Source organism: Anoplopoma fimbria, chromosome 14 (genome assembly GCF_027596085.1).
Source record: "Anoplopoma fimbria isolate UVic2021 breed Golden Eagle Sablefish chromosome 14, Afim_UVic_2022, whole genome shotgun sequence".
NCBI lineage: Eukaryota > Metazoa > Chordata > Actinopteri > Perciformes > Anoplopomatidae > Anoplopoma > Anoplopoma fimbria.
The window spans coordinates 12,387,786-12,414,638 of NC_072462.1; the positions used below are offsets into that span (position 1 = coordinate 12,387,786).

Below are 26,853 nucleotides of genomic sequence, written 5' to 3' on the forward strand. Positions count from 1 at the left end.
GTTCCAGCTTGGCTTCGGGCACTCCAACCCGGTGAAAGAGCCCACGCTCATAACGACCCTCCAGGGGAAAAACATAAGACAGATCTCCGCTGGCCGCTGCCACAGTTCAGCATGGACCACCCCCTCTACCTCATTGAAAAACTCAGGTACACACTCAGTCCTACAGTACACGCAAATATACTCTTTGTGGCTATGATCCATGAAAGGCAATACACTCGGGACTCCATTTGTCACCTTCATCTCCAGGTGGCTCTGGAAGTTTCCAGCTAGGCCTTCCCCAGTTAGTTCCTCCCCAGTACAACACTCTGAAAGACTGCAACCCTGACGTCCTCTGCATGCGCCTCCGGGTTCTCTACCACTTCTCTGATCTCATGTACAAGTCCTGGAGGCTGCTCAACCTGGACACCAAGAATCCGGTAATCCTTGATCTCATTTTCTGCCCTTTTCTAATAATCATGCTTGTCAGCATTCTTTATGCCTTGCTGTCATTTTTTTCACTGTAATGCCTCATTCACTTTCTCCCATTTCATTCCCTGTCCTGCACTCTATCCAGGTGTTCACGTCACGCTATAGTTCAGGGACGACAGCCATCATCCGGGGTGATCTCAGAGGTCTTCTGTCACCCAAGGTCAACACTCTGCCTCTAGTGCGCTCCATTGGCAGGACAATGACCCAGGGCAAAACATATGGGCCACAGATCACTGTGAAACGGATTTCCACAAGGTAATGATGACCCTGATAATCAGTCTTTAGGGGTCAGCTGGTAGAAAAAAGTATTTTCAACTGGGCAACAGGACTTATTTGCATTTTAAGATTACCGTCTGTTCTTTCTATGGCGATTTTCCATTTTATTTTTTTATATCTGCTAGTTTTTGTTCATCATAACTTTTGATGGATGTTCTCTCACTTACACTCCACAGAGGGCGTTCGAGCAAGCCCATCTTTGTGCAAATCGCCAAGCAAGTGGTGAGCCTGAATCCTCTGGAGCTGCGGCTTCCATCGCGGGCCTGGAAGGTCAAGCTTGTCGGAGAGGGAGCTGACGATGCCGGAGGAGTGTTTGATGACACCATCACTGAGATGTGCCAGGTAGGATGGAAACCATGCAGAAAAAGGTCTAAGAGCAACAGAGATATTTAAAAATGAAGCCTGGATTATTCTCCGCTGCTTGTAAATTGACCAAATAAAATGTGTTTTCACCAGGAGCTGCAGTCTGGCGTGGTGGAACTTCTGATTCATACTCCCAACAGCTTTGCAGATGTGGGCAGTAACACTGACAGGTGCACATTTTGTACTTATCACCAACAGAAAACTGTACTTTTTTAAGCATAACTTAACATCAAATTTTAAAAAATCCTCTTTTCCTCTGGCATTGGTTTGTGTACCCTGAAAGGTTCCTGTTGAACCCAGCGGCTCTCTCAGAGGATCACATGGTCCAGTTTCGCTTCCTGGGTATCCTCATGGCTGTGGCTATCCGCACCAAGAAACCTCTAGACTTACATCTGGCTCCTTGGGTGTGGAAACAGCTCTGCTCGATGCCACTGGGAGAGCCTGACCTGGAGGAGGTGGACCTGCTCACTTACCGCACCCTCCAGGGCATCCTTCACCTGGACAACAGTGGAATCACGGAGGATAATTTCCATGTGGTGAGATACTGTGCACACTCTCTTATTGCTGAGTTCACCTACTACCTTTTCATTTTTTTGTTTCCTAACCCCTCCCTTTGTTTTGCTATTCTATAATTTTTAACACTCCTGCCGTATCTCCCTTTTGAAGATGATCCCGCTGGACTCGTTTATGGCCAACAGTGCAGGTGGAAGGCTGGTTCCTATAGTCCCCGGAGGTCAAAACATCTCCCTGACCTTCACAAACCGGACTGAATATGTTGAGAGAGCTCTGGACTACAGGCTCCACGAGATGGATTCACAGGTTTGGAAATGTTGAGGATTGATTTTGATGCATTTAGCAGACCTGTTAAACATATCCACATAACCTGTATGCATACAAACTGTTGCTCATTATGTCTTTAAAATATGCCAGAGTGGCAGGTTTACACAGACCCTTTTATTGTACAATGAAATGGCGTGTTTATTTCTACTGTATCTGAAACTCATGCATTTTAAACACCCAGTCTGCCCACCAGTTTCCATTAGTGCTCACCAGACAGACTGTTTGTTGTGCTGTTGCTGTTGTCCCCTTCATCTCGTCCTCAGAAGTATCAAAGCCGACGTTGTTCATGTTGTGTCCAGGTGGCAGCAGTCAGAGAGGGCATGTCCACCATCATCCCCGTGCCCCTCCTCTCTCTGCTGACGGCACAGCAGCTGGAGCAGCTGGTCTGTGGCCTGCCGGAGGTCTCCGTCGAGATGCTGAAGAAGCTGGTGCGTTACCGTGACATCACCGAGAGCCACCAGCTTATTGGCTGGTTTTGGGAGAGCCTGGAGGAGTTCACCAACGAGGAGAGGGTGCTCTTCCTACGTTTCGTCTCCGGCCGGTCCAGGTTGCCTTCCAACCCAGCTGATATCACACAGAAGTTCCAAATCATCAAGGTTGATAGGGTGAGGTCATCGCTAACGGAAATAACAAGCCTGTTCAAAAGGGTAAACATATTAATAGTGCAAACAATAAATATTTCTTTTTTTTACCCCCTTTCATTTCCTTTCAGCCAATCAACGGCCTCCCCACCGCACAGACCTGCTTTTTCCTCTTTCGCCTGCCCCCTTACACGAGTCAGGCCATCCTCGCTGAGCGCCTGCGTTACTCCATCCACAACTGCCCCTCCATCGACATGGACAACTACATGCTCACCCACAACACAGAGCCAGTGGACAGCTCCGACACAGAGGACTGAAGCGGGCCAGCTGTGGTCAACCTGGTGATGAATGTATCTTCTCCCATGCCATGCACATTATGCACTGAACACAGATTTTTATTCGCCAAACCTGTAAGGTAGTGTACTGTACTGTTTATATGTTGGTTGAATTAAAGAGATATGTGTAGTTTTTGGTTTTCCAACTGTGCAAGGTGTTGTAATTAATGCAGTGCTTACTCTGAATCGACACTACAGGGATACAGAATAAGATTTTTAAAATATATAGGTGAATAAGCCACAAAAAAGGAGTTAATGTGCCTGTTTGTTTGAAAATATGTAATAATTTAATGACCTGTCCAACACAGACAGTATTATTGTAAAATAAAAGAGTGTTTAAATAAGGATTTTGGTGTAGGCCTATTATTATTATTGAAATCTCTGCATCCAAATAAATTGTATTTATTTATTTTTTGGGAAAAATATACACATCACGAGAAGTATTTACACTCATATTGTGAATTTATTGAATATTCTATTAAGTAAGTGAATACAAAAGCTAGCTTGTTTTAGTGGGTGGGCTTTCACATACATGGCAACTGCATATTGTGCATACAGAAGACCAACTGAAAAAAGGAAACGTAATTGTTGCCCCACCTGCTGTCAGAAATAAAAAGTGTGGTTTTGGTGATACAGAATAATTATTGTACAATTCTGCATTATTAAATGATATAAAACATCCTTAGTTGCTGCTGTTATTTAGCAATAATCCTCAATATAAGGGCAGTGGCTGAATAGACTTGGCACACATGGTGTAGCCTCACGCGCAATGTCAAGTGGCCCGAACGTCTGAAAACAACAATGCGCATGCCCAGAGGCTGCCATCTGATTGGCCGTTTCCCAAACGCTCTTGTAATGTGCTCGACGCTGTCAGAAGTTTGTTGCTCATTTAAAGAAGATGGTAAAAAAAACTTACGATTAAACACCTCGGTTCCTAACAGACGCGGGATATTGTTATAAACCAAACCGCTGATAAAAAATAACACATTTAACGTGGAGTGGTGCTGAAAAATGGCTAAATGCTAGCATGTCAGAGAAGACACTTTCTTTGTTGTTCGGAGATATACTTTGTTATACTTTTTTAGCCTTAAGGGGCTCAATAGGAGATGGCACTTGGTCAAAGACAGACTTTTAGAATCCCATGTATCATTCTGAAAGGATTGAGGCTAACAAACTTCAGAGCAGCAGGCCAGGGCGGTGAAATGGGACAAACAGCAGCGCACACAGTAGGGCCTCGAGCAGGAGAACCGCTATGTCATCCGCAAACTGTGGTGGGAAGTATGAAATAGTTATTTACGTCAAATTCTGTAATTTTCTGCAGCAGCATCCAATGTCCCAACTTATTTCCAATAAAAAAAAAAACTCACTGCTCATACTAGCCAAAATTTTCACTCACCCTGTTAGATAGGATAATTGTTTATTCTGTTAAACATAGATCAAGATGATTTATTCACATATTTTTGACGGAAAACAATTGGCTAACTTTTTGCTGTGTGGATTTCTCTGAAAATGACTCAAACGTGCCCAGAAACAATCAGTTTGTTGACTATTTAGATATAAGAAACACATAGAATACAGTATATTCTAAATTTGTTTGCAAATTAAATGAAAATGCTCTTTTCCTTAGGAAGTAGTAGGAAATATTACATGTTTAACATGCATTAATTATCATTATCTGTACTGAAACATTCTGAATATGTCCTGGGTCATTATAAGGTCGAGATATCAATGATATATCAACCGTGTTACTGTCTAATGTGACTTATCTTTACAACACTACTAAGAGGCAATAGATGCTATCATCTTAAGTACTGCTATGCTTTTAGCTAAATGCGAATGTCTACATGCTAAAATACACATATTGATAATGATAATGCTAGTATGTAGATGCTTAGCAGGTATATTTTTTTAAAGCAGGCTGAAATTTGCAAATAATTATCAAACAACACAATGTAGCCTACAGCTTTTAGGTATTGATTACCTTTGCAGGTATTTAGTTACAATTATTTGACAAACGAATATTCTGACCTTGACCTTGATCACAGTTTTTACAAATCATCCTCTGGGGACCATGCATGTCTGTACCAGATTTTAATGCAATTAATGATTTTGGAGGTATTTTAATAGAAACAAAAGCTAGTATTTTTTCTTTTCTTTCTGTAATATCACTTCTCAGATGTTAAACTGTTGCAACTTTGGCAGAATATAGTTTGTTTATGTAAAAAAACGAGCATCTAGATTAAAGAAGCCGATTGAGGACGTCGTTTTCAGGGCCTTTTCATTATATTTCCATTTACTCACAGCCTCCAAATGGAAGGCAAATAACCCACAAAGCAACAACTTCCCTTATTACAAAATGAGATCTTAATTCAATTCCCCTGAGTCCAATGTTGTCCTGAGTCAGCACAGCTGGTGCGTCTGCAATTTGTCTGAGCTAGTGAGAGGTACGTCTGCTGTGACCTTATTACCCATCTGTTTCCCTCTGAGCGGTGAGGCCAGTAATGCTGAATTCAACCTGCAGTCAGCAGCCCTGCAGCTGAGAGGGGAGGGGGTGGGGGGGGGGGGGGGGGGGGGGGTGGGGGGGGGGGGGGTGTTTCATTAGAGCCCTCACCATTTATAAATATAACATCCATCTATCAACTTAACAAGTACAAATCATTTTGAAATAGACCAAGGCAGAAAAAAAACGATATTTTGTACGGCTGTAGTAAACAGAAGTTTTCCTGATATTGTGTGGATTCAGGTGTATTATAATAAATTCCATTGCAAATGTGTGTAGACACATGATTTATGTAGACTGGAGGGGTCATTACCACACTTAGTTATAAGGGATATCCAGCCACACTCATACAACCACAAACAAAATCCTGGCTAGAATTATATGCTTGAAATAGAAGCATTATTTTGTCTGATTTAAACAAAAGAAGGGGGGCAAAACTTTTGAACTCTTTGCTTTTACATTTACTTGTTTGTCTACAGCAGTAGGTCTGGGCATAAGGAAAGTAAGACATTGCAAAGAGCAGATATGGTTTGGATTGAGGAAATAAACTGTTGCTCACTTTGAGAAAAAAACCAAAATGAATCTTCTCCTGACAAATTCTCCATTAGTAGTATACAAATTCAAGGACATTTATTTTCATTCAGATTCACTTAACAAAAGCCCTGACATGGATTGGAAACATTCTTATAAAACAAGTGGCACTCCATCATAAAAGCCAAGGACTTGCAATTAATATTTTCCATGGACAAATGTAATATTTCTGCAGCTGCAAACCTTAACTGTGTAGTACTTATGAGTGGCAGATCAATACTGTTGATGTACTGTAGGACTGGCTTTAGCTTTGATTATAAAAGTGGTAACAGACCAGGTTATGATTATGCAATACTTCCTATTTCCACAGGGGGCCAGTCTGGTCGTTGCACTTAGATGTACCGCTACACAAAGCACGTTCAAGAGAACATTGAGGATAAACTGAGCACACACACACACACACACACACACACACACACACACACACACACACACACACACACACACACACACACACACACACACACACACACACACACACACACACACACACAGATCCTGTACAGCTGATGGTGCACATCACTGTCAGCTGATCTCTGTCACCCTGTTTCTCCCAATCAGCCTATTAGATCTGTACGAATGGATGTAAACATACTGGTTGGCAAACAGCACAGTATGTAGTCAAATTACTCCGATGCCACACCTCTTTAAACCTGAGAGCACTGACACATGCCTCTCTCTGGACTGAGATTGTTCTAGTTATGGCCAAATATGTGCAGCTGGCTTTAGTTTGCATCATGAATTTAACCAAAGAAAAGCAAGAACTGCTCGCGTGTCACCACTCTAACTAGGCCACCTAGGGTTGTTTCAACCCAGGTGCAATTCACAAAATAAAAAAAGGTGTTTGCGTAGTTTCAAAGAGGCACATGGTCATCTCCTAATTCATCCTGCTTTTTTCAAACATTTAAAAAAACGTAGAAATCCAGGCTCGATGAAGCCAAGACTGCAGGATGATCCATGACCTGCGTCACAGGGAGCAATCCTTTAGGATGCCATGTTTGCTATGAAGGTGGCTGCATGAATTAAGGCAGCACTGTGGAAAGAGAGGGAGAGAGAGAGAGAGAGAGAGAGAGAGAGGGAGGGGGGGGGGGGGGGGGCATAATAATTGAGCGTGCTGTATGGAAGCAGTTCGACATACGGACTCAGTGAAAGTGAATAAGAGCTCTGCTGTTACACGAGCATATGTGAACATTTATTTCATGCAATTCACGAGTCTTCCTTCACTTGTCATGCAGATACTCCTAAGCCTGCATATTCCTACTCTTCCTCTAGCACAGCGTCATCAGTAGGCATAGAGCATGATACTATGGCGTTACCATGTTTACGGATTAGTTTGAACATTTTAGGAAATACATGATTTTGCTTCTTAGCCATAATTTGGATGAAAAGATTGTTTCCACTCTCATATTTATATGTGAAGCTACAGCCAGAAGGCGACTAGCTTAGCTTATAGCATAAAGACAGGAAACGGGGGGAGATGGCCAGCTTGTTTCTGTCCAAAGGTAAACTAAATCTGCCTATCAGCACAGATAGAGGTAAATAATTAACACCCTATATTTACATTTGTTAAATCTATCCAATCCCTGAATTGTAAGAATGCAAAGTGGTGGTTTTGAATGGGGTTATCTGTTGCACTATTTTTTGGCCGGGATCAGTAACTTACTGGAGTCTTGTTTCTTGCAAGATTATTTCCCAAAATACTGAAATATTCCTTCAAATGGCATTACCAAGGGCTATGCTATAAAATCTGGTACTCCTATCTCTGAGTCTCTTACACAGTAAATGTCATTTATCCCTGTCATGTTCCAGGGCCTCTGTCCAGCTGAATAATTTAGACTTCTTCAATACATGTAACTCGTTTAATCAACTGAGTATTTGCTCACTGTGTCAGCTCCTTCTCATAAAAATACACGGCTTGTACAATAAATTGCACTAATTTTATCCAACCCATATTTTGTATTTCCTAAAATCTTACTGTACACTTTATATTTTAGTGTGACTCAACAGTTTAAACATTCAACTTTTTTATGGTCTTTCTGCATTTGGGTGCTTGTAATAGGTTTAATAATATAAATCAAATTTCACATGTTTCTTGCATTTAACAGTTTCCCCTCTTTCCCCTTTTTTTTTGCATTTGTCTGATAAACACATTCATGCATTAACATAGAAGAATATCACATGTTCACAGTTACACTCATCTGTTTCGAAAACATCTGAAATCTGCAAATGTTTGCTATGAAAAATAGCCCCGGGCTTAAAGAACTGATTTGAGCTTGCTTCACTGAGCCTGCTATTATCTTTTAGATGTCCAAATGAAATAACGCTATCACCAGAAGAAATGCATCCCAATAATGTATTTCTATCTCTCTTTTTTCTCCCCTCGAACTCTATTGTTCTTCAGCTCTCAGCAGATGATTGTTATGGAGAGAGATGCAGGAGGACAGATCATTTCTTTGCATTCTTCTATGGACTCGATTGTCTATTTGACAACGACAAAAAGCAACATTTTTATTCTTAACTAAAGGTTAAACAGTCCTTTTGACTGTAACAATGTGGAAACTGAAGAGGAAAACAAGTAGAATATAAAAAGGGGTGATACAATTAATGATAATATGGAGAACCTTAAAAGGTATCAGTGATTTTCCAAACTTAATTCCACAGTTTGACACATGAGGTCACCTGTTGTGTTTAGTGTAGATTCTGGACCTGGACTAAACTTTAAAAATGTCCAACGACATAGTGACTGTTACATTTGTACAAAAAAAGATTATATTATTCATACGTAGTGAGATGTTTTTCATGCCTTCCGGAGAAAGAAGCAGGTCTCTCCATCCTGAATTTTTAATTAGTCAAACAGGGTGTGACCTACATAGTCTCAGTGAGGCAACGGAGGAATGTGACTGGTCACCTGATTATTTCAGGACTGGACAGGCAGTGTGTGACCCGTGTAGACATGGAGACACTTAAGACTCTGGTACAGTTTCAGTCCGTGATGTGATACGGACGTGTTCTCCTGCCTGCCAACAGACGTTCAGGGTGTTGTAATGTACAAGATAGACGACAGGAACAGTGGAGGAGGTGTTGAAAGGCTTTAGGTCATATGTACGGTTTGCTAAATGTGAGTTCTTGGAGGTACGAGGAATAACAGCACAGCTCATAAGAAAACATTTACAGAATCGTTTGACATTTTGGGAAGTACTGGCTTTCTTGGCGAGAGTTGAATAACCTATTGATACCGCTCTCAGATATGTCTGTTTATATGTGAAGCTACAGCCAGGAGGGGGTTAGGTTAGCTTAGCTCGGCTTAGTTTAGCACACTGGAAGCAGCTAAGGAAACAAGACTTAAGCTGTGTTCACGCAGGTAGCAAAGCAAACGTTTGCTTCTTTTTGCTTTGCATCATTCAAAGAATTAGCAAATTTTTGCTTTGCATCATTCAAATGAATAGGACAGCTGAACCTTCTGTGTGTTTCCACCCTTGTTTTCAATCTGTAGAGGAATCTTTTTCCAGAAAATCCCCCAAATAAATAGCCTAAATGAATTGATGTTCAAATGTATGACTGAGTGGATGTTGCTGCTCTTTAGTTGTAGTTCCCCTCTGATGGCCTGTGGAGTAAAAAAGCGGAGGTGTGTCGTCACAGGACTTAACCTGGTGAGACTGCTCTGATTAATAATGCAGCAGTGTCTGAAGGGGCAACATGATCTCCTCAAACAGCGGGACCTTTCTGGAATGAATCAAAAGAGGACTCTAAACACTTTTAACTGGTCCACCTGTTTGATTTATTGTTTTTTTTATTTTATTTTTTTTAGTCTAGTGTGGCTCTAGAGATGCCTGTGTCAGACAGTTCATCACTTTGGTCCTGACTGATCTCAGCAGCACATTTTTCTACGGACATTCATGGTCTCATGAGATTCAATTTTAATGACTTCAGTGATCGTCTGACATTTCCTCCAACAACAACAGACACTGATTAGTTTCACTTATTCAGTAAAATATCAGCATCTCCTACTAATTTTGTAACATTTTCAATTTTATGAAAACATCTCAACAAACCATTGAATGGACTGCTGTAAATTGGGTACAGATGTTCATGTTCCCCACTGGAAGCATTTAAAAAAAACTTTGTATCTATTGGCATCATCGGGTCAAAATTTCAATACTTTGGATTATGACCAAAGGCTTGCACACTATGATATTCCGATCAGCCTCAGATGTACTTTGTGTTGAGCCCTGTCGCTCTTTATCAGTATTTACTCGAATAAACTTGAATGCATCATCTCTTGCATTTGCAGTACATTGTATTTATATTTGTCTTTTCCCTCTCAATGCCATTACCTCTGCTACAATCTAATTTCTAATCTCATCTAAAGACTGCTATTGCTTTGCTCCACAATGTGTGCTTTTTAATACAAAGACAGTTGCATGAAACACTGGATGTCAATTCAAATAGTTAAACTGAACTTTAGTCATGACATCCAAAATCTAATTTTATTCATATTTACATTGTGGATGCAGCATAAATCTGAACAGTTTCTTCTGTTGTGTCTCTTTATTTTAAAGGTGCTGAGATTGAGAGCATGAATACAAACAGTAAACAACTATTTGTTTTGTAAAAATATCGTGGCGACCTTAGCAGAGAATGAACTCTCTCTCCCACTGTGTGTGTGCGTGTGTGTACGTGTATGTGTGTGTTGTAATCCCAGGTTCTCTGTGCTTTGCTTATGATACATCATCAGCTAAATGTTTATGATGCTGAAGCTATAGTTGTCTAATATCCCGGGGGCTTACAAACGTTGCTCAGCAGAGTGTCCTTCCATCCTCCCGGCTTACAGACAGTTCATCATCAATGGCTGCGGCTTTACCTCCGAGGCTGGCAATGGGCAGCGGCTCAGCTCCGTGCAGCCAAAGCTGGCCGGCTGCTCCCAGAGGTTGGAAGCCAATGCTAAACAACAGGGCTTTCATTTTCAATGAGCTATTACGCAACAGCATCTGTGCGAGGGACCTTGAGAGACCAGCCCATCCAAAGCGGTGGTGATTACATCAGCACCCCCCCACTCCACCCCCCCATCCCTCTTATGGGATCAGAACAAGAAGGGTATTCCTCTTTGCTTTGTTGATTCAGAGGATTTCTATCAGCCACCCCCCCCCCCCCACAAATTTCTCTCTCTCCCTTTTTTTATTTGCTAATGACGTTGAAATCGCGAATCATTTTGTATTCTCAGTAATCATGAACATCTGGTCTATGCCATCTGGTCCATGTTGTTGACTGATGAGCTTGACCATGATTATTAGTCCAAAAAAAGAGAGAGACACATAAATGTACAAGTTGGTTTAGGCTGAGCTATTTTTGCAAGATTTGTTGATGTACAAATATTTCCAAGCACAGGAGGTGGCGTGTACATTTTGTACTTTTGTTTGGTGGTTTGGACATTTTTCAAAAGTTGTTTGGCAGTAGAAATAAATGCTTTGATGTGTCTCTGAATATTACCTGGTTTTGGTTTAAGGACCCTCAGAGATACATTTTCTTTGACAACACAAGCCCATAGATCCTCATTATTACACAAACAACCAAAAGGTCACACACTGTAGGTTCGGGACAGACAAATCATGACGCAGCAGAAAGGGAAGGGCCAGATGTTGGTGTTGGACATAGTTAGACTCCCTGCCACTTTAATATACCAAAAGAGGTCTGGCTGTGTTAATGCACGTACAGATGTCACAGCACAGACCCACCAGCATGCTACAAACTAACATGCATTCATTCACAAACATACAGTACAATCAACTGTCAAGCAGTCTACACCAGCTGTCAAACTGTCTCTGCAGGCCAATCACACAGACCAAAATAACTGAGTGTCAACCTGTCATCATTTGTATTCCTCTACAGCACACACCATTCACTTCTCTGTCAGGTTTATCACCTCAGAGACACATTTTCCTCTTGTCTCTGTGAGGACACTACTTGATCAACAAAATGTACTTCCTCATGAACATGAATTAGCAAACATGGGAAAAAGAGTGACAATCAAAAGGAAAACAAAAAGTCTCATCACAAATGAAGCAATGTACGCCTTTCATGAAGTGAATATCAAAGGCTCTGATGTGGAGGAGACAGTCGAGTGCTGCAATGCGGCCTGTGTGTGTGCACACATGCAGTAGTTGTACAGTGTGTGTGGCTAACAAGTACAGTATACTGCATGAATACATCCATCACTGCAGGCGAAATATAGCCTCCTCTGTGCTGTGAAAATACCTCAGGATCTCAGAACGAGGACCTACAGCACATGTATGCAGTAAAAAAAACAACTGTAAATCAAATACTAATGAATCTAACTTTGAAAAGCAATTTGAATGTTATCAGAATGTACTTGGATGTTAGTAGTAGTGATGGTACTGTGTATTTTGAATGTTGTCACGCATTGTTTGTGAAATATATTTGGCATAATGGTTTATTGAAAAGGCTGAAATGTACATGTCTCATGCACACAGAGCATCTCAGTCAGATGAATGGGTCTTCAGCGAGTATTGGTGCAGAACGCACAAGTGGCTGCCGCATTGGGCCATTAGCCTGAAGTGCAGGAAAGAGCCGTGATTGTCAAGAGGGCTCGAGATGGGCTGTATAGTCACTTGAATGTTGCACCAACCAAATATTACCAACACAACTGCATGTGCTTGTCTGTGCATAGAGGACGTATGAGAAGTCAACGTGGTTGGAGCAAGGTACTGTAAAGGTACAATAAATGTGATGGCAGCTCTGCATCAGTACTACATTTCAATTCACAGTACACTTCCAGATATCTAGCATGCCAAATGTCTGGATCTGATGGGATGTCTGCTATGGAGCTACAGCCAATGAGAGAACAAGACACGCTTTCCTATGTGTGCTTTGTGTTGCAACACAGACCAAAGTGGTTGCACATAGTATGTTGGATGTTTGCATGAATAAACATAACGCATAAAACAGTGACTGATCTACATAGGGGAAATAGTAAAGATTTGTGGAAACAGGCTTTTAACTGACGACAACAACAAAAGGAAATGACCAGGTTGCGCCGTGAATTCTCACTTTTTGTGGCAAAACATAGTTTGTAGTTCTCACTGGGATTTCCAGATGAACGATCTTGTTGTTGTGTGTGTGACTCCCTGTCGCTGGTCATGCACAGTGAAAGCCAAAGAGACTTCAAGACAGCAATTTGTGTAGTGTGCACAGCCATCTGACGATTTGAAATCATCATGTCAAGTGGTGAATCTTTTGTGGTAGAGTCATTAAGTCATTATGTAGCTAATCATTACCTATAGATTGTATGTAACATAGTCTATGGTTACTATGTGGCTAGCTAGCTTTAGGTAGCGTTTAGCTTATCATGTAAGCAGTAGTGTAGTTCAGGGTATAGGCAGATAAACGGTGTATACCTACTTTTTTTCAGTCGGCCACCCACTTCTAAATCCTCTGATGAGCATCTTCTTTATACATTGTGCTATAACGTTAGGTAACTGTAGGAATCTGTCATTAATGCTAAAGTAGTTCGTCATTTTCACTATCTCATTTATCAACACATTGGTTGAGGTTGTAAGGACTCTGGCTGTTAAGCTCCAGATCTGATCTTATTCTGCACGTTACACATCCACGAAAATACGATTTGTTAACCTGACCTACATAAAAGTCCTTGTGTACAGTTGTGCTAACATCAAAGCCTCGAAGATTATATTTTAAGAAGCGCCTGTGATTTATCTTCAGCTTCTTGGTTAAACGCAATATTAATCATACAGCGAACAGTGCCTTGCGTATAATCTAAAAACCTGCACATATGACCAGCCCTCCCCATGTCTGTGACAATCTTGTTTTTGTTCAGCAAGATGAAGAAAAAAATACAGGGAAGAATCCTCACATTGCATGATTGGTGCTTTTATTGGTTTACAGCTGATGGAATTGTTCAAGGTATTTCTGGCACTTCTAGGTCATATAAACAAACTGAAGATTAGAATAAATATGAATGATAAAATAAACACCATAATCCCAGTCATTTATTCTTGGATAGATTGTCCTTTCTTTGCACTTGAGTTGTCTGTGATCAAATCTTATCCTGCAGTGCTGGTGTGAGTGTTGTGGGTTTTTCTGTTCTAGTGTTTCACACAAAGTGTCAGGTGCCCTGGTTGCACTTGTAAACACATCCCTGTTCGCAGACAGAGAGAAGTGGCGGTGTGAAACTCGAGAGCTTGTTCTTCCCACCTTCCAGGAGAGTTGCTAATGATTCTAGCTTGTAGAGTTAACGCTGGAGTGTGGGACTTTTACATATAAACGAACGTCCTTTATGTTCAAGCGCTTACTAAAGGAGCTCACAGAACGCTGATTATTGCTTCAAGCGAGCGCTCTCTGTATTCATTAAAGTGGCCCTATTATGCTTTTCCACTTTTTCCTTCTTCTTTAGTGTGTTATATATATTTTTGTACATGTAAAAGGTCCGTAGAGTGTAAAACCTGAAGTCCACGCCTAAAAGGAGTTACCCTCCCCCTCAGAAGCTCCTGAGCTTCCTGAAACGGCTCGATTGAATTCTCTCCTTCCCTTTCGTAACTCTATGAGGTCATAGTGTTACGGAAGTGACGTAAAAACTCCTTCCGGCTAGTTTGGCCCTCAAATAAACAAAAGAGAGAGACGGAGCTGAAGCTCTGGAGTAAGAGTTTTTTGAAATGTGAAATGTTGACCAATCACAACCGAGCGGGCTATCTGACCAATCAGGGCAGACTTTTCTTTCTGGAGGGAGGAGCAAGCTCTACAACGGAGTGTTTCAGAGAGAGGGTGAGAAGAGGTGCTGCAGGACAGCCAGGATGAGAAAAACAAGGCGGATTATGAGCATTAACGCATGTAAAAATGTTGTAACTGTAACTTGAGATAAAAAAATATGCACCCGGAAAATAGCATAATATTGTTTAACGTAAATATTACTCCTAATATTTCCGTTGCTATTAGCGTCTAATAATTATGCGGATGGGTTAACATTGGAGTTTATTTTTAAAACCAGTGCATCTCTAACAGTTGCTAAAGGGTTTGTTGTGTGTCTGTATCAAGATGACACCCCTGTTCCCCCTATAATTGGGAGAGATTCGGCTACTTTATCTGAAGACATGAAGTTACCCACTCCAGCTTAAAGCTTGCACACAAATGTCTCAAGACAGACATTTACAGTAACTTATCATGTAAAATGTGTAGTTTTATCCTTGAGAACTGAGATATCACGTTGTATGTAAAGTAGAGACTAAGAGCAGATACTGAGGTACACTGATGCACACACATTCACATAAAGGTCCAGCGTGTCCGTGGAGACATGAGATACTAACAAGGAAACGCTTCTGCTCATTAGCTCCCTCATTTATTATTAAAAAGTGAATTTACTGTGCTGTAACTGTCATGTCTTTACATGCCGGGTATTTACTGTCATAAGGTGTGTAACAATGTTGCTAATTAAAAATGGACACCTTCTCAACATGTGCATATGGAACATATTCCTCTAACCATAACAGAAATTCAGGTTCGATCCATGATTCTGCGTCTCCTCCAGTCCTCCAAATACTGGTGGCCAGTATTTCACTTCCCATGGGTTTACACAGGAACCTTAAAGTGGCTATGATCTATATATATTTTTTTAAATGACAATGAAATAAAAAGAATGTCACAAGAATGATAATGTGGCCTCCAGGTGGCCAAAGAGTCATACATCATACATAAATCTCTGGGGTATCATGTACACACATTTGCCTTAAGCTGAACTCCCACAATGAAGTGATGGTGTGTATGCTCTAAAATGATAGAAGATACACTATACGACCTTACCTTATAACCTTATTATGAAGATGATTCAGTTTCTATATCTACTCTATATGAGACTATCATGTTTAGATGAATGCATTTATCTTAAAGAAGTCCATATATATATATATATATAATATATATATATATATAACAAAAAATATATATATTTTATATATATATATATATTTTATATATATATATATATATATATATCCTTAGATCATATTAAATACACATAGCAACTCCTTATATCTTGTATATGTCCTTTTGGAAAAAGAATGTAATCACTATGAATCATATTTATAGCAACAATTGTATAATGAGATGAAACAAGGTGAATGGTACACAGCTGACCTCCAGCAGTACGGAAGCTGGCAGAGGGAAGGGGGCTCGGAAGTGGCTGCATTTGGACTGGTAGCTGGACCAGCTGTCCACCACGTGTTACACTGCCTACACTATTGGTATGATTATGGAGTCAGATAATAAAACCTGCTTTTTGTTGCATAAGTGATATTTGTTAACCACTAAAGGAAGGAAAGCTGTAGAAATGGCAGACAATGAGAAAGCAGTAAGCGAAGGCAAACAGCAGGCGAACAATGAGTGCTTGTGAGAAAAATGTGTATGTATGTGTTTTGACATTTATTAATGCATAAATTACGTACAATGTGTGTTTGTTTGTTTGTTTCAAGCTGAAATGCCGGCTTGGCACATTGTGTTCAATTAACTCAATGTTTGGTCTTATCAATCATGATGTAGCTTGTTCCCCTGTGTGGCGGCCGCTCAGTCACAGTCCCCAGACAGCTGCTGTTTACTTTTTTGCTGCTGCTCTGCAGAACGTCATGTTGGGTTTACTGTGGCGAGTTCACATCATCACTGTTGAACACAGCATTTTGCCTTGGGACCCAAATGTACGGCTGTGAATGCACATATCTGTAGACGCTCGGGTGCAGGCGTACGCAGCATGAGACACGTGCCGCTCTTGATTAATGCGACTTCAGACTGACCTTCTGTGGGACCATCTCCGGCGTAGCGTGACAAGGAAGAGGAAGGAACCCTCTGCTCTGATGTCCATAAAGGTGGAAAGTTGAGAGCAATCCATCAGTGCCGATGTTCTGAAACCTCATTTTCTTGAAAGCTTCCTCATGGTTATAACATCAGTTAATGGGGGGACGCTGCCAACTTCCCGCAACCGCCGTCTCTGAAATACAGTGACAGTTTGCATCCACTCAGCTGGAGCCTTTCTGTATTTCTTGATAGCTTTCTGTCAATGGGGTTACAGCTGCAGAGCCAAAGTTTTTTTTTTCACATGTGATGCATGACTGTGTGATGTACTGGACCGACTCTGAGTCATCCATAGTGTGTCTCGCCCAAGCAGATTTACTGCACGCTTGGGAGAGAAAGCAATAGATAATAGAAAAAAAGGGGAATCCACTGCCTTTAATAAATGGATATATTATTAATTATGTAATGTAACAGTTTGGCTGAGTTACAGGAATCATAGTGGTCAAACAGAAAGCCGGTTGACTTAAAATGAAATGTTCTGTTTAATTAAATGTTAAAATTAAATGTTAAAATTAAATGTTCTGTTTAATTAAATGTTAAAATTAAATTTTCTGTTTAATTACTTCCAGGAGTTCAAGGTAATTTATTTTTTTATGATGTTAGACTTGGGGCCGACAGTTCTGACAGTCTGCACATATTTAGATGGCAGAATATTTTGAGGATATAACATTCACAATTTTCAGTGCTGTCCAGCGCCGGTGGAGGTTATATTAGATGATTTGACGGGGGACAATTAATTAAAATCTATTTTCTGCCAATAAAAAATAAGCACAGTTCCTGGAGGTTAAAGTATTATTAAGAGAATGATTAACAAGGTCTTGGATTATTTAAATCAGGCAGCAAAAGGACCCCCAAAATAATCTAAAAGCACAAAAATGAGCATTGCATTGGAATCCTCTTTCTCGCTATCTGCTGAATGTTAACCAAACATTTACTGACAATTTATAGCTCTGCTTCTGTCCGCCAACTCCTGAGAGTCTTCTGCCTGGCTTGATATTGGACTATCTTCACCAGCCACTTGTTTATCTTGGCGCTCGGCCATTTTGTGCCGTCCAGGTAGTGTGTAATCAGCTTGTATGAGCTTGAGGGCTGAGAGTTACTGCCCACAGATTTATGAGCATTGTTTTGGTTTACCAGAAAAACTAATATTTATACCGTGACCTCTCATTCAGGGGGGATGGCAGCAACATCTCTAGAAGTAGCTGGCTCTTCTCTGAGTGCTGCAGTTATTCTACAATTCATTTGGATGCTTTGCGGTCGGATATTTTTGCTTCATGCTGCAATGATGAATCTCTCACAGTATAGATGTGGGTGATAACATCTACATCACCAACAGAGGAAGAAATAATCATGATAAATGTTTCTCACACTGTCTGGGCCATCACATGACCTTGAGTAGGCCTAACACAGGAAGTAATGTAGCTTACTTTAAAGTTGTAAGTCAGCACATTTTTACCATACACAACCACAATTTCATCTTGTCTCCATATAAATTCTCCCTGCTTCATATCCCTGTGCTAATCTCTAGGTTAAACTGACCTCGACCCCCTCATATCCAGCTGCCTGCCTCTCAAGCTCCACCTCGTTGGTTCATTAATCTGCTTATAACCAGCTAATGATATTAATAGCTGTTAGAGTGCAGGGTTGTGACATTGACACCAGTCTAAGGTGTTTAGCCGTTTGTTAGCCATGCTAGTTGGATGTATTGTTCTGTTGGTCGGTCCACCACTTTTGGGCTGGACTGAAATATCTTAATTGGGGGGATCACTGTGATATTTGTTCCCCTCAGGATGAATAGCAGAAAATAACTTTGGCGCACCATTCAAAATTCAAATCAAATTTTTGGTTTGTCCAGAAAAATACCTCCATAGCTAATAATATTCCCGTCAGCCTCAGCTGGGATTTTTGTTTGGTGCTAATAGACAATTGTTAGCATTCTAACCAGCTAAACCAAAATGATAACCATTATAAACCTCAACATGTTAGCATTGTCATTATGTGAATGTTGCCAAGCTAGCATTAACATTTAGTTCAAAGCTTCTGAGAATATATAGGTTAACTGTAAATTAAAAATATCAGTGCTGAGAACACTTTTGATATTTGAAACTGAAGGCGATTACATTTAGTTTTTAATTTACATTTTTTGTCTCTTAGTGACGTTGCTCCTGTCAATAGAGCTCTGTGGAGTTTAACGATAATGTAGGGAAGTTTCCACTGATACTTTATCAATACTTGTGTCACTTTGAGATAATAATGTGACATAGGAAATGTAATATCTTACACAATTTAATTTTGAATCTTGTATAAAGACTGATTTGGCGGATTCTTTGACTTCCCAGCAGCCGATGTATTGGATTGGGAGTTGATATCCAAATAAAAATAAGTTATGGAGTAAAAACCTTTAAAAACCGAGCCAGTATTAGGCACCAGCAAATTACACTTGCCTAATAATGACACGAGTAACAAACGAGATAAATCCACCCCGGAGAGAACAGGGATTAAAAAGCAGTAAAAAACAAGATTAGGTCAGTCAATCTAACCTCCAGACCGTTAAAGTCGCAATATTTTTTTTTCTGAATGAGACAAACAGGAACTGTTCTTCCTCTGGGGAAATAAGAGTTTCTGGCGATGGAACCAAAGTGCAGCTTTGACACCTCCAGCTAACAGAGTGTTGTTGGTTAAATGTTGCGTCTGCTTCTGTCGAGCCCGATGAGCTAAGTGAGTCATTAGTGATAGATTAATTAGCTTGAGATCGAACTGGGGCATCTTGCCATTGTGGGCTTCTTAATTATTCATAAGGGTGAGCTCAAAGGATTTACACCTTGATTTAAAGCTTTGTCTTGAGCCCTGTTTGGTTCTAATGAATGCTGGAAAGACAGAGAAACAATGTAAAAGAACATATTGCTCGTCTAGCAGATGAAAACAATAACCATGCGGTCACAATTTTACCTCTCTGACCTCCACTGGAGCCACATTAGAGACATCTTATCATCACTGTGAAGTGAATAACAAATCAGATAAATCACTCACAAAGAAATGATATGTTTAATCTGGAGAGAACTTGATTCCTTAAGGGTCAATTAAACATTAAGGAAACCTGACAGTGTGGCTGTGACCAGGAGGTTCCTATCACACTTTCTGATCCTGGCTAACAGAGAACCCAATAAATATTGCATTGGTTTTAGACTGCTAATTAACTCTGCTAGACGGCAATCCAAGCCAATTGAATGCGTCAGTAACAGATTTTGTATCACGGTAAAAAGCAAAATAAATGGAATTATTTGTACTTCTGCTTTAGGATGTTCTCAGGACCAATGCATTACAGTTAGCAAAATGCAACTTATCTTCTGTAATAAGCCCCTGATTGCATGCAGCATTTCTCATTTTTTTTTTACATCTTGGAACATGACAGAAATTAAACCAAATAAATTCAAGTCCTGTTTCAATATGGCAGCAACATGTGTGTCTGGTACAACATTGTGGTAATTGTGCTAACGATGCAGCTCATCATCAATTCTAGGCATGCACAGACACATTTCACATTCAGGTCTGTCATTCAGCTTTTTAAAAAAAAGCCTCACGAGTAGAACATTTACTGCAAAACACACTGTGAAACTTGTACATTTTAAATGGACGCTAGCAAGTAAATGTATAAAAGGAACAGTAAGGGAGGGGGTCACTCATATTTATCAAACGCTGAATTAATATATGTTTATTATTTGTTGATAGAACATATCAATGAGCCTGGTCCAATATAGTTCAGCATTTAAGATGAAATCAGGAGACAGATAGTCTCCGCCCCCTGACTTTCTTGTCACGGGTCGAGCGTTCCAGACAACCCTTTGCCTGCTCACAAATCCCGTCTTCTTCATGAGGCTTTACCCTAAACATCATCATTTGATTGGTGGAGTTCGTTGAGGGGCAGTTTGGGATTAAAAACTGGATTCAAGGCATGAAAGTTCAGAGATTAAGAGACCTTGTCACTGTGAAATGACCTTGGCTCCTCCTTGACCACCACTGAGCTGAACACCTTCACCCTTATCACACCACGCTGATCTGCTGCAGTGCATTTATCTGTGGTTTGTGCACCCTTGAGGCATCTTTTGATTTAATCTAAACTAACTGCATTGATTTTTATATTATGGACCTTTTCCACAATACATGTAGTTTTTCAAAGCCTCCTCTTGATTTACCCTTATTTTGTGTGTGAAATGTATAATCAAGCCCGAAAACTGTCAATCTCCCAAAGGGTAAGAGCACCATATGTGGTCGTGGATAGATCTGCTCTTTCTTTTGGGAGATTTAACTTTGCTGTGCTGCTGTGACAGCGGACCAAAACACCAGGAAACCTCATTGCCATGACAGAACGGGGGAAATATAGAGAGCTGAGTGAAGGGTCAGGGTTTTAGGAAGGACAGATGAAGAGGTGAGAGGTAACGCTAGGAAAAAAGGTTGTGGGGAATAGGGGGAGGGCTGGAGTGACATGATTGAAAATATGGGTTGGGAGGAATAGTCGACAGGGAGGCTCGGTGTTTGGACAGGATAAAGGTTGAGAAGGCAGAGGCTGGAGGGAAGAGGTGACGTCACAGGTTACGTATTTACGCCTGTAGAGTACCCTTCACTTCATTTCCCCAACCTCGGTCTGGGAACACATCGTATCCTCTTACCCTAAAACGCTCTGTGTTCATCCAAAGTAATTCCCTCCTCTCGTTCCCTGCCCCCAGATGCAGACAGACACACATGCAAAAGCATGCCCTCACACACAGACAGACACTTGTCTGTCTGCAGCTGGCTGTGGTCTGGGCAGTCTGTGAGCCGGAGTACTTCAGATCACCGTGGATTACTGTGGGATTTTCCCCAGCAGCCTCTAAAATCTCTGGCTTTCAACGTTTAGGAGATTTGACTTTTTGGAGCCATAATTAACATTTAGATTCCTCTCATACTCAGCCAGACATGACGCAGCCATTGTTTTCCTCCGGGGTTTCAGCTCGCTCACAGCATGGCTGACATGAATACGCAACATTTCAGACATGATAAGGTTTAAAAGCCGAAACCATATATAATTTATGTATCCTAAAAAACAGAAAAGTCCTACTAGTGAAATAAAATTCACCAGTTATCACTACTTATTGATGTGATACAAGTCACAGCTTAGTGCTTACATATCAGAGTGTCATTTATATCAAGAAATCATAACGACACAGATGATGACATGAAAATAAGAAAAGGGAGAAACATTTTAAGATGGCAACTTGGAAGTTTTTCCAGCTCGGTGGCCATAAAGACGGGACTGCAGCCACACTAATCCAGCAGATATTGAAAGTAATAATGCAGACTGACAGAGAGTTCCCAGAAGTTTGTTCTTATATTCATACTTTTTTTACACAGAGCTAAGCTTGGTCTTATAATAATGTGACCAGAAAAGATTTTTTCTTTTTATGTCTCTGTAATTGCTCTACAAAACGGTTTCCAAAGATTTCCATAAAGGTGGAAAAACACTGATTTCATCTAGTTTTTTGGGGGGGAAGAAACACAAAAGGGTGATGATGCGAGCCCAAGCTATTACCGATGCATTAGCACTTTGAAGAAAGATCTGTCCTGAAATAGGTACATGTACGTCAGCATGTTTAAAAAAAAAATATTTTAAAGGTGGAATATCTTGTAATGTCTTTTAATTTGTAAGTCAAATGAGAGTTTCTTAACGGTTCAAATTGTGATTTCCTCAATTTAATGACAAACCCCGTTCTAAAATCAGTTCAGTTTCCTACAGTACTGTGAACATTTGGTCATTGTGGAGCAGAAATGAGATGAGAAGGGCACCAGGAAAGCAAACTCGGAAGAGGAAACAACAGCCCCTACGAACCAACATTGCTGAGCACACAAACAAATAACCTTTGGTCAGTGTGAAGAGGTCCTCATCACATTCTTGTTTGGTTTTCATTATGATGAGTGTCAGATAACAGCAGACCGAAACATGGCAACTTTCTTAACTTAGAAAATCTTAGAATCCCTTAACTTGGATAAAAACCTGATTGCATTCCTCCACTGGGTTTACTCTTTTATTTAAGCTCTGTGGTTGGGCCTGAAAGTAGCCTGCACACAAGATACACACCTGAATACTGGTAAACATTATGCTCAGCAAGGTTGTGGTGGTCCATGCCTGTTCTGAAAGCCGTCACCCATCAAAGGATCAACAGACCTCAGTAAATCCATTACTAAAAATACTTGCCAATCCTTTGGGATTACTACGCGTAGCTAGTGGACACTGTGTATGCCACAAATCTGGAATTAGGCAGTGAAAGCCTGTCAATGGGGCATCAACACCTGATCGACTGTCTAGGCATATGGGTGCCCAGGGCGAAGGTGCCTGTTACTGTGTCACGTCAACTGACCCGCAACATATGTTACTCTGAACTCTGTAAACTTTCTTGAAAAAGGTTAATGGAGAAAATAACTGCTTAAAGGCTTTAGGCATTCTGTGCCACTACTAGAAATATGGTTAGAGATGAGCAAACTAGACATGCATGAAGAGTAAAATCCTTTATAAAAGTTACTGAACACATATACTGTTATTTCAAATTAAATAGGCAACATTATCTGGCAGTGTTTGAGTTTTGTCAGAGGACTTACTCCAACAAATCTTGCATCTTCTCCAATAAATATTACTGTTTTTGGAACAGTGTAATAGTGTTTCTAATTGGGCTACATCTTCATGATCATATTGGTTCCAGATTCCAGGGTATTGTGTACGCTTTGAGCTCTAAATAGATTTAGTTGTAATAGCCAACACTTATTAGTCCTCTAAGCTAATGAGGACCAGGTGTTTCTATTGTCTGAAAAAGCTGGGTTTCATCCAGGTTAGGCAGGCAACCCACTATGGTATTAGGAACTAACACCTTTTGTGTCTCAATTGAAATTTATATGGTACTAATAGTATTTTACACATAAAGCCACCAACTGGATTACAGAGGGAATTGTCGAATATAGCAATGTTGCTTCTAAAAGACATCTAATGGCCGTCTGTTCGTAGACCTGACGTCTAGGCTAAAACACAGATAACTTTAGGCTCTCAGTGAAAGTTTCGTAGATGTCTAACCATTTCCCAAGTATTGCCTAAGCTATCAATTAGACAGCTTTTGTACGACTACGTCTAATAGCCACCAAAATAACGGCTATAAGAATCACTATTTACTCAATTTAAACTGTGAGGATTTTTTGCACTAAAAAATGTATCCATCAATCAAAATATAATGGAAAGTTAAGTCAGTAATAGAAAAAAAAAGTACAACCATGTTGTCTCTCTCACTTCATTTCTCACTATATTGAACTGGGTCTGGTAACAAATATTATAGCTACAAACTGAGCTACAGAGGGAAAGTTAAAAAGAAGTCTAATGGCCGTCTGTCCGTAGACCTGATGTCAGCACTATTGCTTGCCGGGTCATACTATGAAACTTCAGCCACTGACAATGTGACAATACCTCATTAGCTTTGAGGAACACAAGCTCTCTTATGCAAGTGTTGATAAGCAGTAGATGACCATTAATTCATGATATGAGCTTAAAGGTTAAGTGCAGCTGTAGCCTCGTGGCTGCATAATCTGTAGAGGTTAAACAAGAGCTCAGCTGTGTGGATCTAATTATGATATGGTAATGCCAACTGTCACATTAACCCCACTCACATGGAACTGGTTTACTAATTTGATTGATGCATTAAGTCCCTCCCCACTATCCTGTTGCGACTGACATCAAGTGAAGGACAGTGGTTGTTCTGCAAATGTTTCATTCTAACTTTGAACTTTTGATGAAATATTGCAAAGTGTTTTTTTATAATGTAATGGTAGCACTAATGGACATAATGGTTTGCAGTTGCAGTGGATTCCCGTAGAAAGGCTCACTGATGAGGAAGAGCAACAATTGGATGTGGTGTTTTTTGGAGAAAAAAAACACCTCCATTAATTAGGTTGCTTGTTTTGATTTTTACAAACCCTATACCCCATAATTTTATCATAATCATCTTCTTGACAAAGCTCGTTAATGCTCTCATTTGTTTGCAGCATTCAGTTTGCTGATTAAGTCAACCTTGGCCTCTGCTGGTTCCCATCCAACGCCTCAGCCTCATCCCTGAGGTCCATGATACCCTGATAGTCTCAGCTGGAGACGGACCAAAGCTTGCAATCCTATTACAACACTACCATCTTCCCAGCCCCAATCATGGTTTAATTAAAGCAGTCAGTCATGGGACAAGAGTCCAAAGAGGACAAGTGAATTAGTAGTCATGTCTGGCCCAGGAGGTGGAAGATTTGTATTTTTAATTTGTGTCAGTTATTGAGCTCGGTCTCTCAGATGTTTCAGTGACACTGGAGGTGATTTACAACTTTTCCTCCAAAATGTACTCTGCAATGGATATCATAAGACTAAGCTTTTTCTCTCATGTTTTTCAAAACATTACTCTCAAAGTTGCATCAAAATATTGTGAAAAGAAACAAAGCCTCTCTGAAGGATGACCTCCCTATACATTGAATGACTTGCAGAAAATAGGAAAAAAAGGGGCCAATTGAGGGGGGGGGCATTGTAACACAACGCTGCCATCCTGGCCGATGCTATTTGTGGCATAAGCAGTGGCTGGCAGGGCGGGGTATGTAATGTTTCATGTCCAGATGAAGTATTGACTGTAAGCAGAGATGACTGGATGTGATCTTAGAGACACAATGCAATTTCAGCAGGGCCAATGAGACCATCATAAGGAATCAGGACCACATTTCATCATGCAGGGAGCAGGATATTGAGCTCACCATTTTCTGGATATGCTGAACTATAACATAAAGCAGGATTAAGTCCCACTGGGATCAGCTTAAACGTGATACAACATAAAGTATATTCAAATGTGTAATGTAAATTTCCAGACTGTATGATGTTTGATATGTTTTTTCTTCACTTTCCGCTTTAAATTTGATACAAAAATGTCAAAATGAAATCCCATTTCTGACATATTTCACTATAGAGCATCACACCCTGCACTTCAGTGATGAGATTTGACCAAATCTAAAATAAAGGTTCACCCTGCATGAATCCATCTGACCCATGCTCCCCTTCCGGTAAATTTATTCTTGTTGTATTTATTCCCTGACATTTGAATGGGACATCTGGGATTTGCACTTTGTTCAATATCAGTATTACTTTAAGCCATAAATCTTATGCAATGTTTATTTATTTTTTCCTCTGTGAGTACCCCTCCCTGACCCGTTAACTGTGTAGCTGAAGTTACACAAGCGATGTGTATGGGAAATTGTTGGCATGCCAACTAATCCAACCCAACACAAACCGAGCTGAGAGAAAAAAAAACACACACAAATTATGTCTGTTTCAATTATGATAACATTTGGACCATTACATAATAATCCACTACCAAACATGTAAAATATCTGAGCTAATGTCCCCGTCGGGATGTAGGTTTTGTGGTTTTGTGTCGCCATGGAAAGACTGAACATGTGGGATCAATGTGGTGATGCAGGTCTAACTGAATGCTCTCTGACAGTTCTATTTTTTTTTCATAAAGATTTGATCAAAGCAGGTTCTTAATGGTTCAATATACAATTATTTAAACGCAAGCTCGAATGTTAAAGAGATAAAAAATATACACAGAAAAAGTAAAACTATCTATGTGTACCTACCAACAGTGTTTGAAAAAGTATTCAAATTCTTTAAAAGTATAGCAATGGAAAAATACTCCATTACAAGTGCTACATTCAAATATTTCTCAAGAAAGTACATAAGTAATAAAATGAGCTACTTAAAAAATACTCATTCATATTATTTAAAATTGTATTATTATCATTGATTATTACATTAATACATTCATGTGTAAGCAGCATTTCAAGATGGAGCTAAATTGACTAATTTGGGTACTGTTGGGTAGTTTATTCCATAACAATGCGTGGTATTTTATAAATGGATCAAATATTTTGTATACATATTCTTAATCTGAAAAGAAACTAGTAACTAAAGTTGTTAAATGAATGTAGTACAGTT

The 26,853-nt window shown here is 40.1% G+C and overlaps 1 protein-coding gene across 1 annotated transcript in view; it reads left to right on the forward strand.

The window, feature by feature from the left end:
- Positions 1 to 3,204, forward strand: part of LOC129102062 (probable E3 ubiquitin-protein ligase HERC1) — a 40,377-nt gene extending 37,173 nt beyond the window's left edge. Inside the window, exons 72-80 of the mRNA XM_054612004.1 lie at positions 8 to 146; positions 247 to 416; positions 554 to 723; positions 921 to 1,086; positions 1,201 to 1,277; positions 1,391 to 1,643; positions 1,774 to 1,926; positions 2,247 to 2,552; positions 2,660 to 3,204. Of these exons, the coding sequence (XP_054467979.1) occupies positions 8 to 146; positions 247 to 416; positions 554 to 723; positions 921 to 1,086; positions 1,201 to 1,277; positions 1,391 to 1,643; positions 1,774 to 1,926; positions 2,247 to 2,552; positions 2,660 to 2,845 (1,620 nt within the window). The 3' untranslated portion in view covers positions 2,846 to 3,204. The remainder of the gene's footprint in view (positions 1 to 7; positions 147 to 246; positions 417 to 553; positions 724 to 920; positions 1,087 to 1,200; positions 1,278 to 1,390; positions 1,644 to 1,773; positions 1,927 to 2,246; positions 2,553 to 2,659) is intronic.
- The last annotated feature ends 23,649 nt before the right edge of the window (positions 3,205 to 26,853 follow it).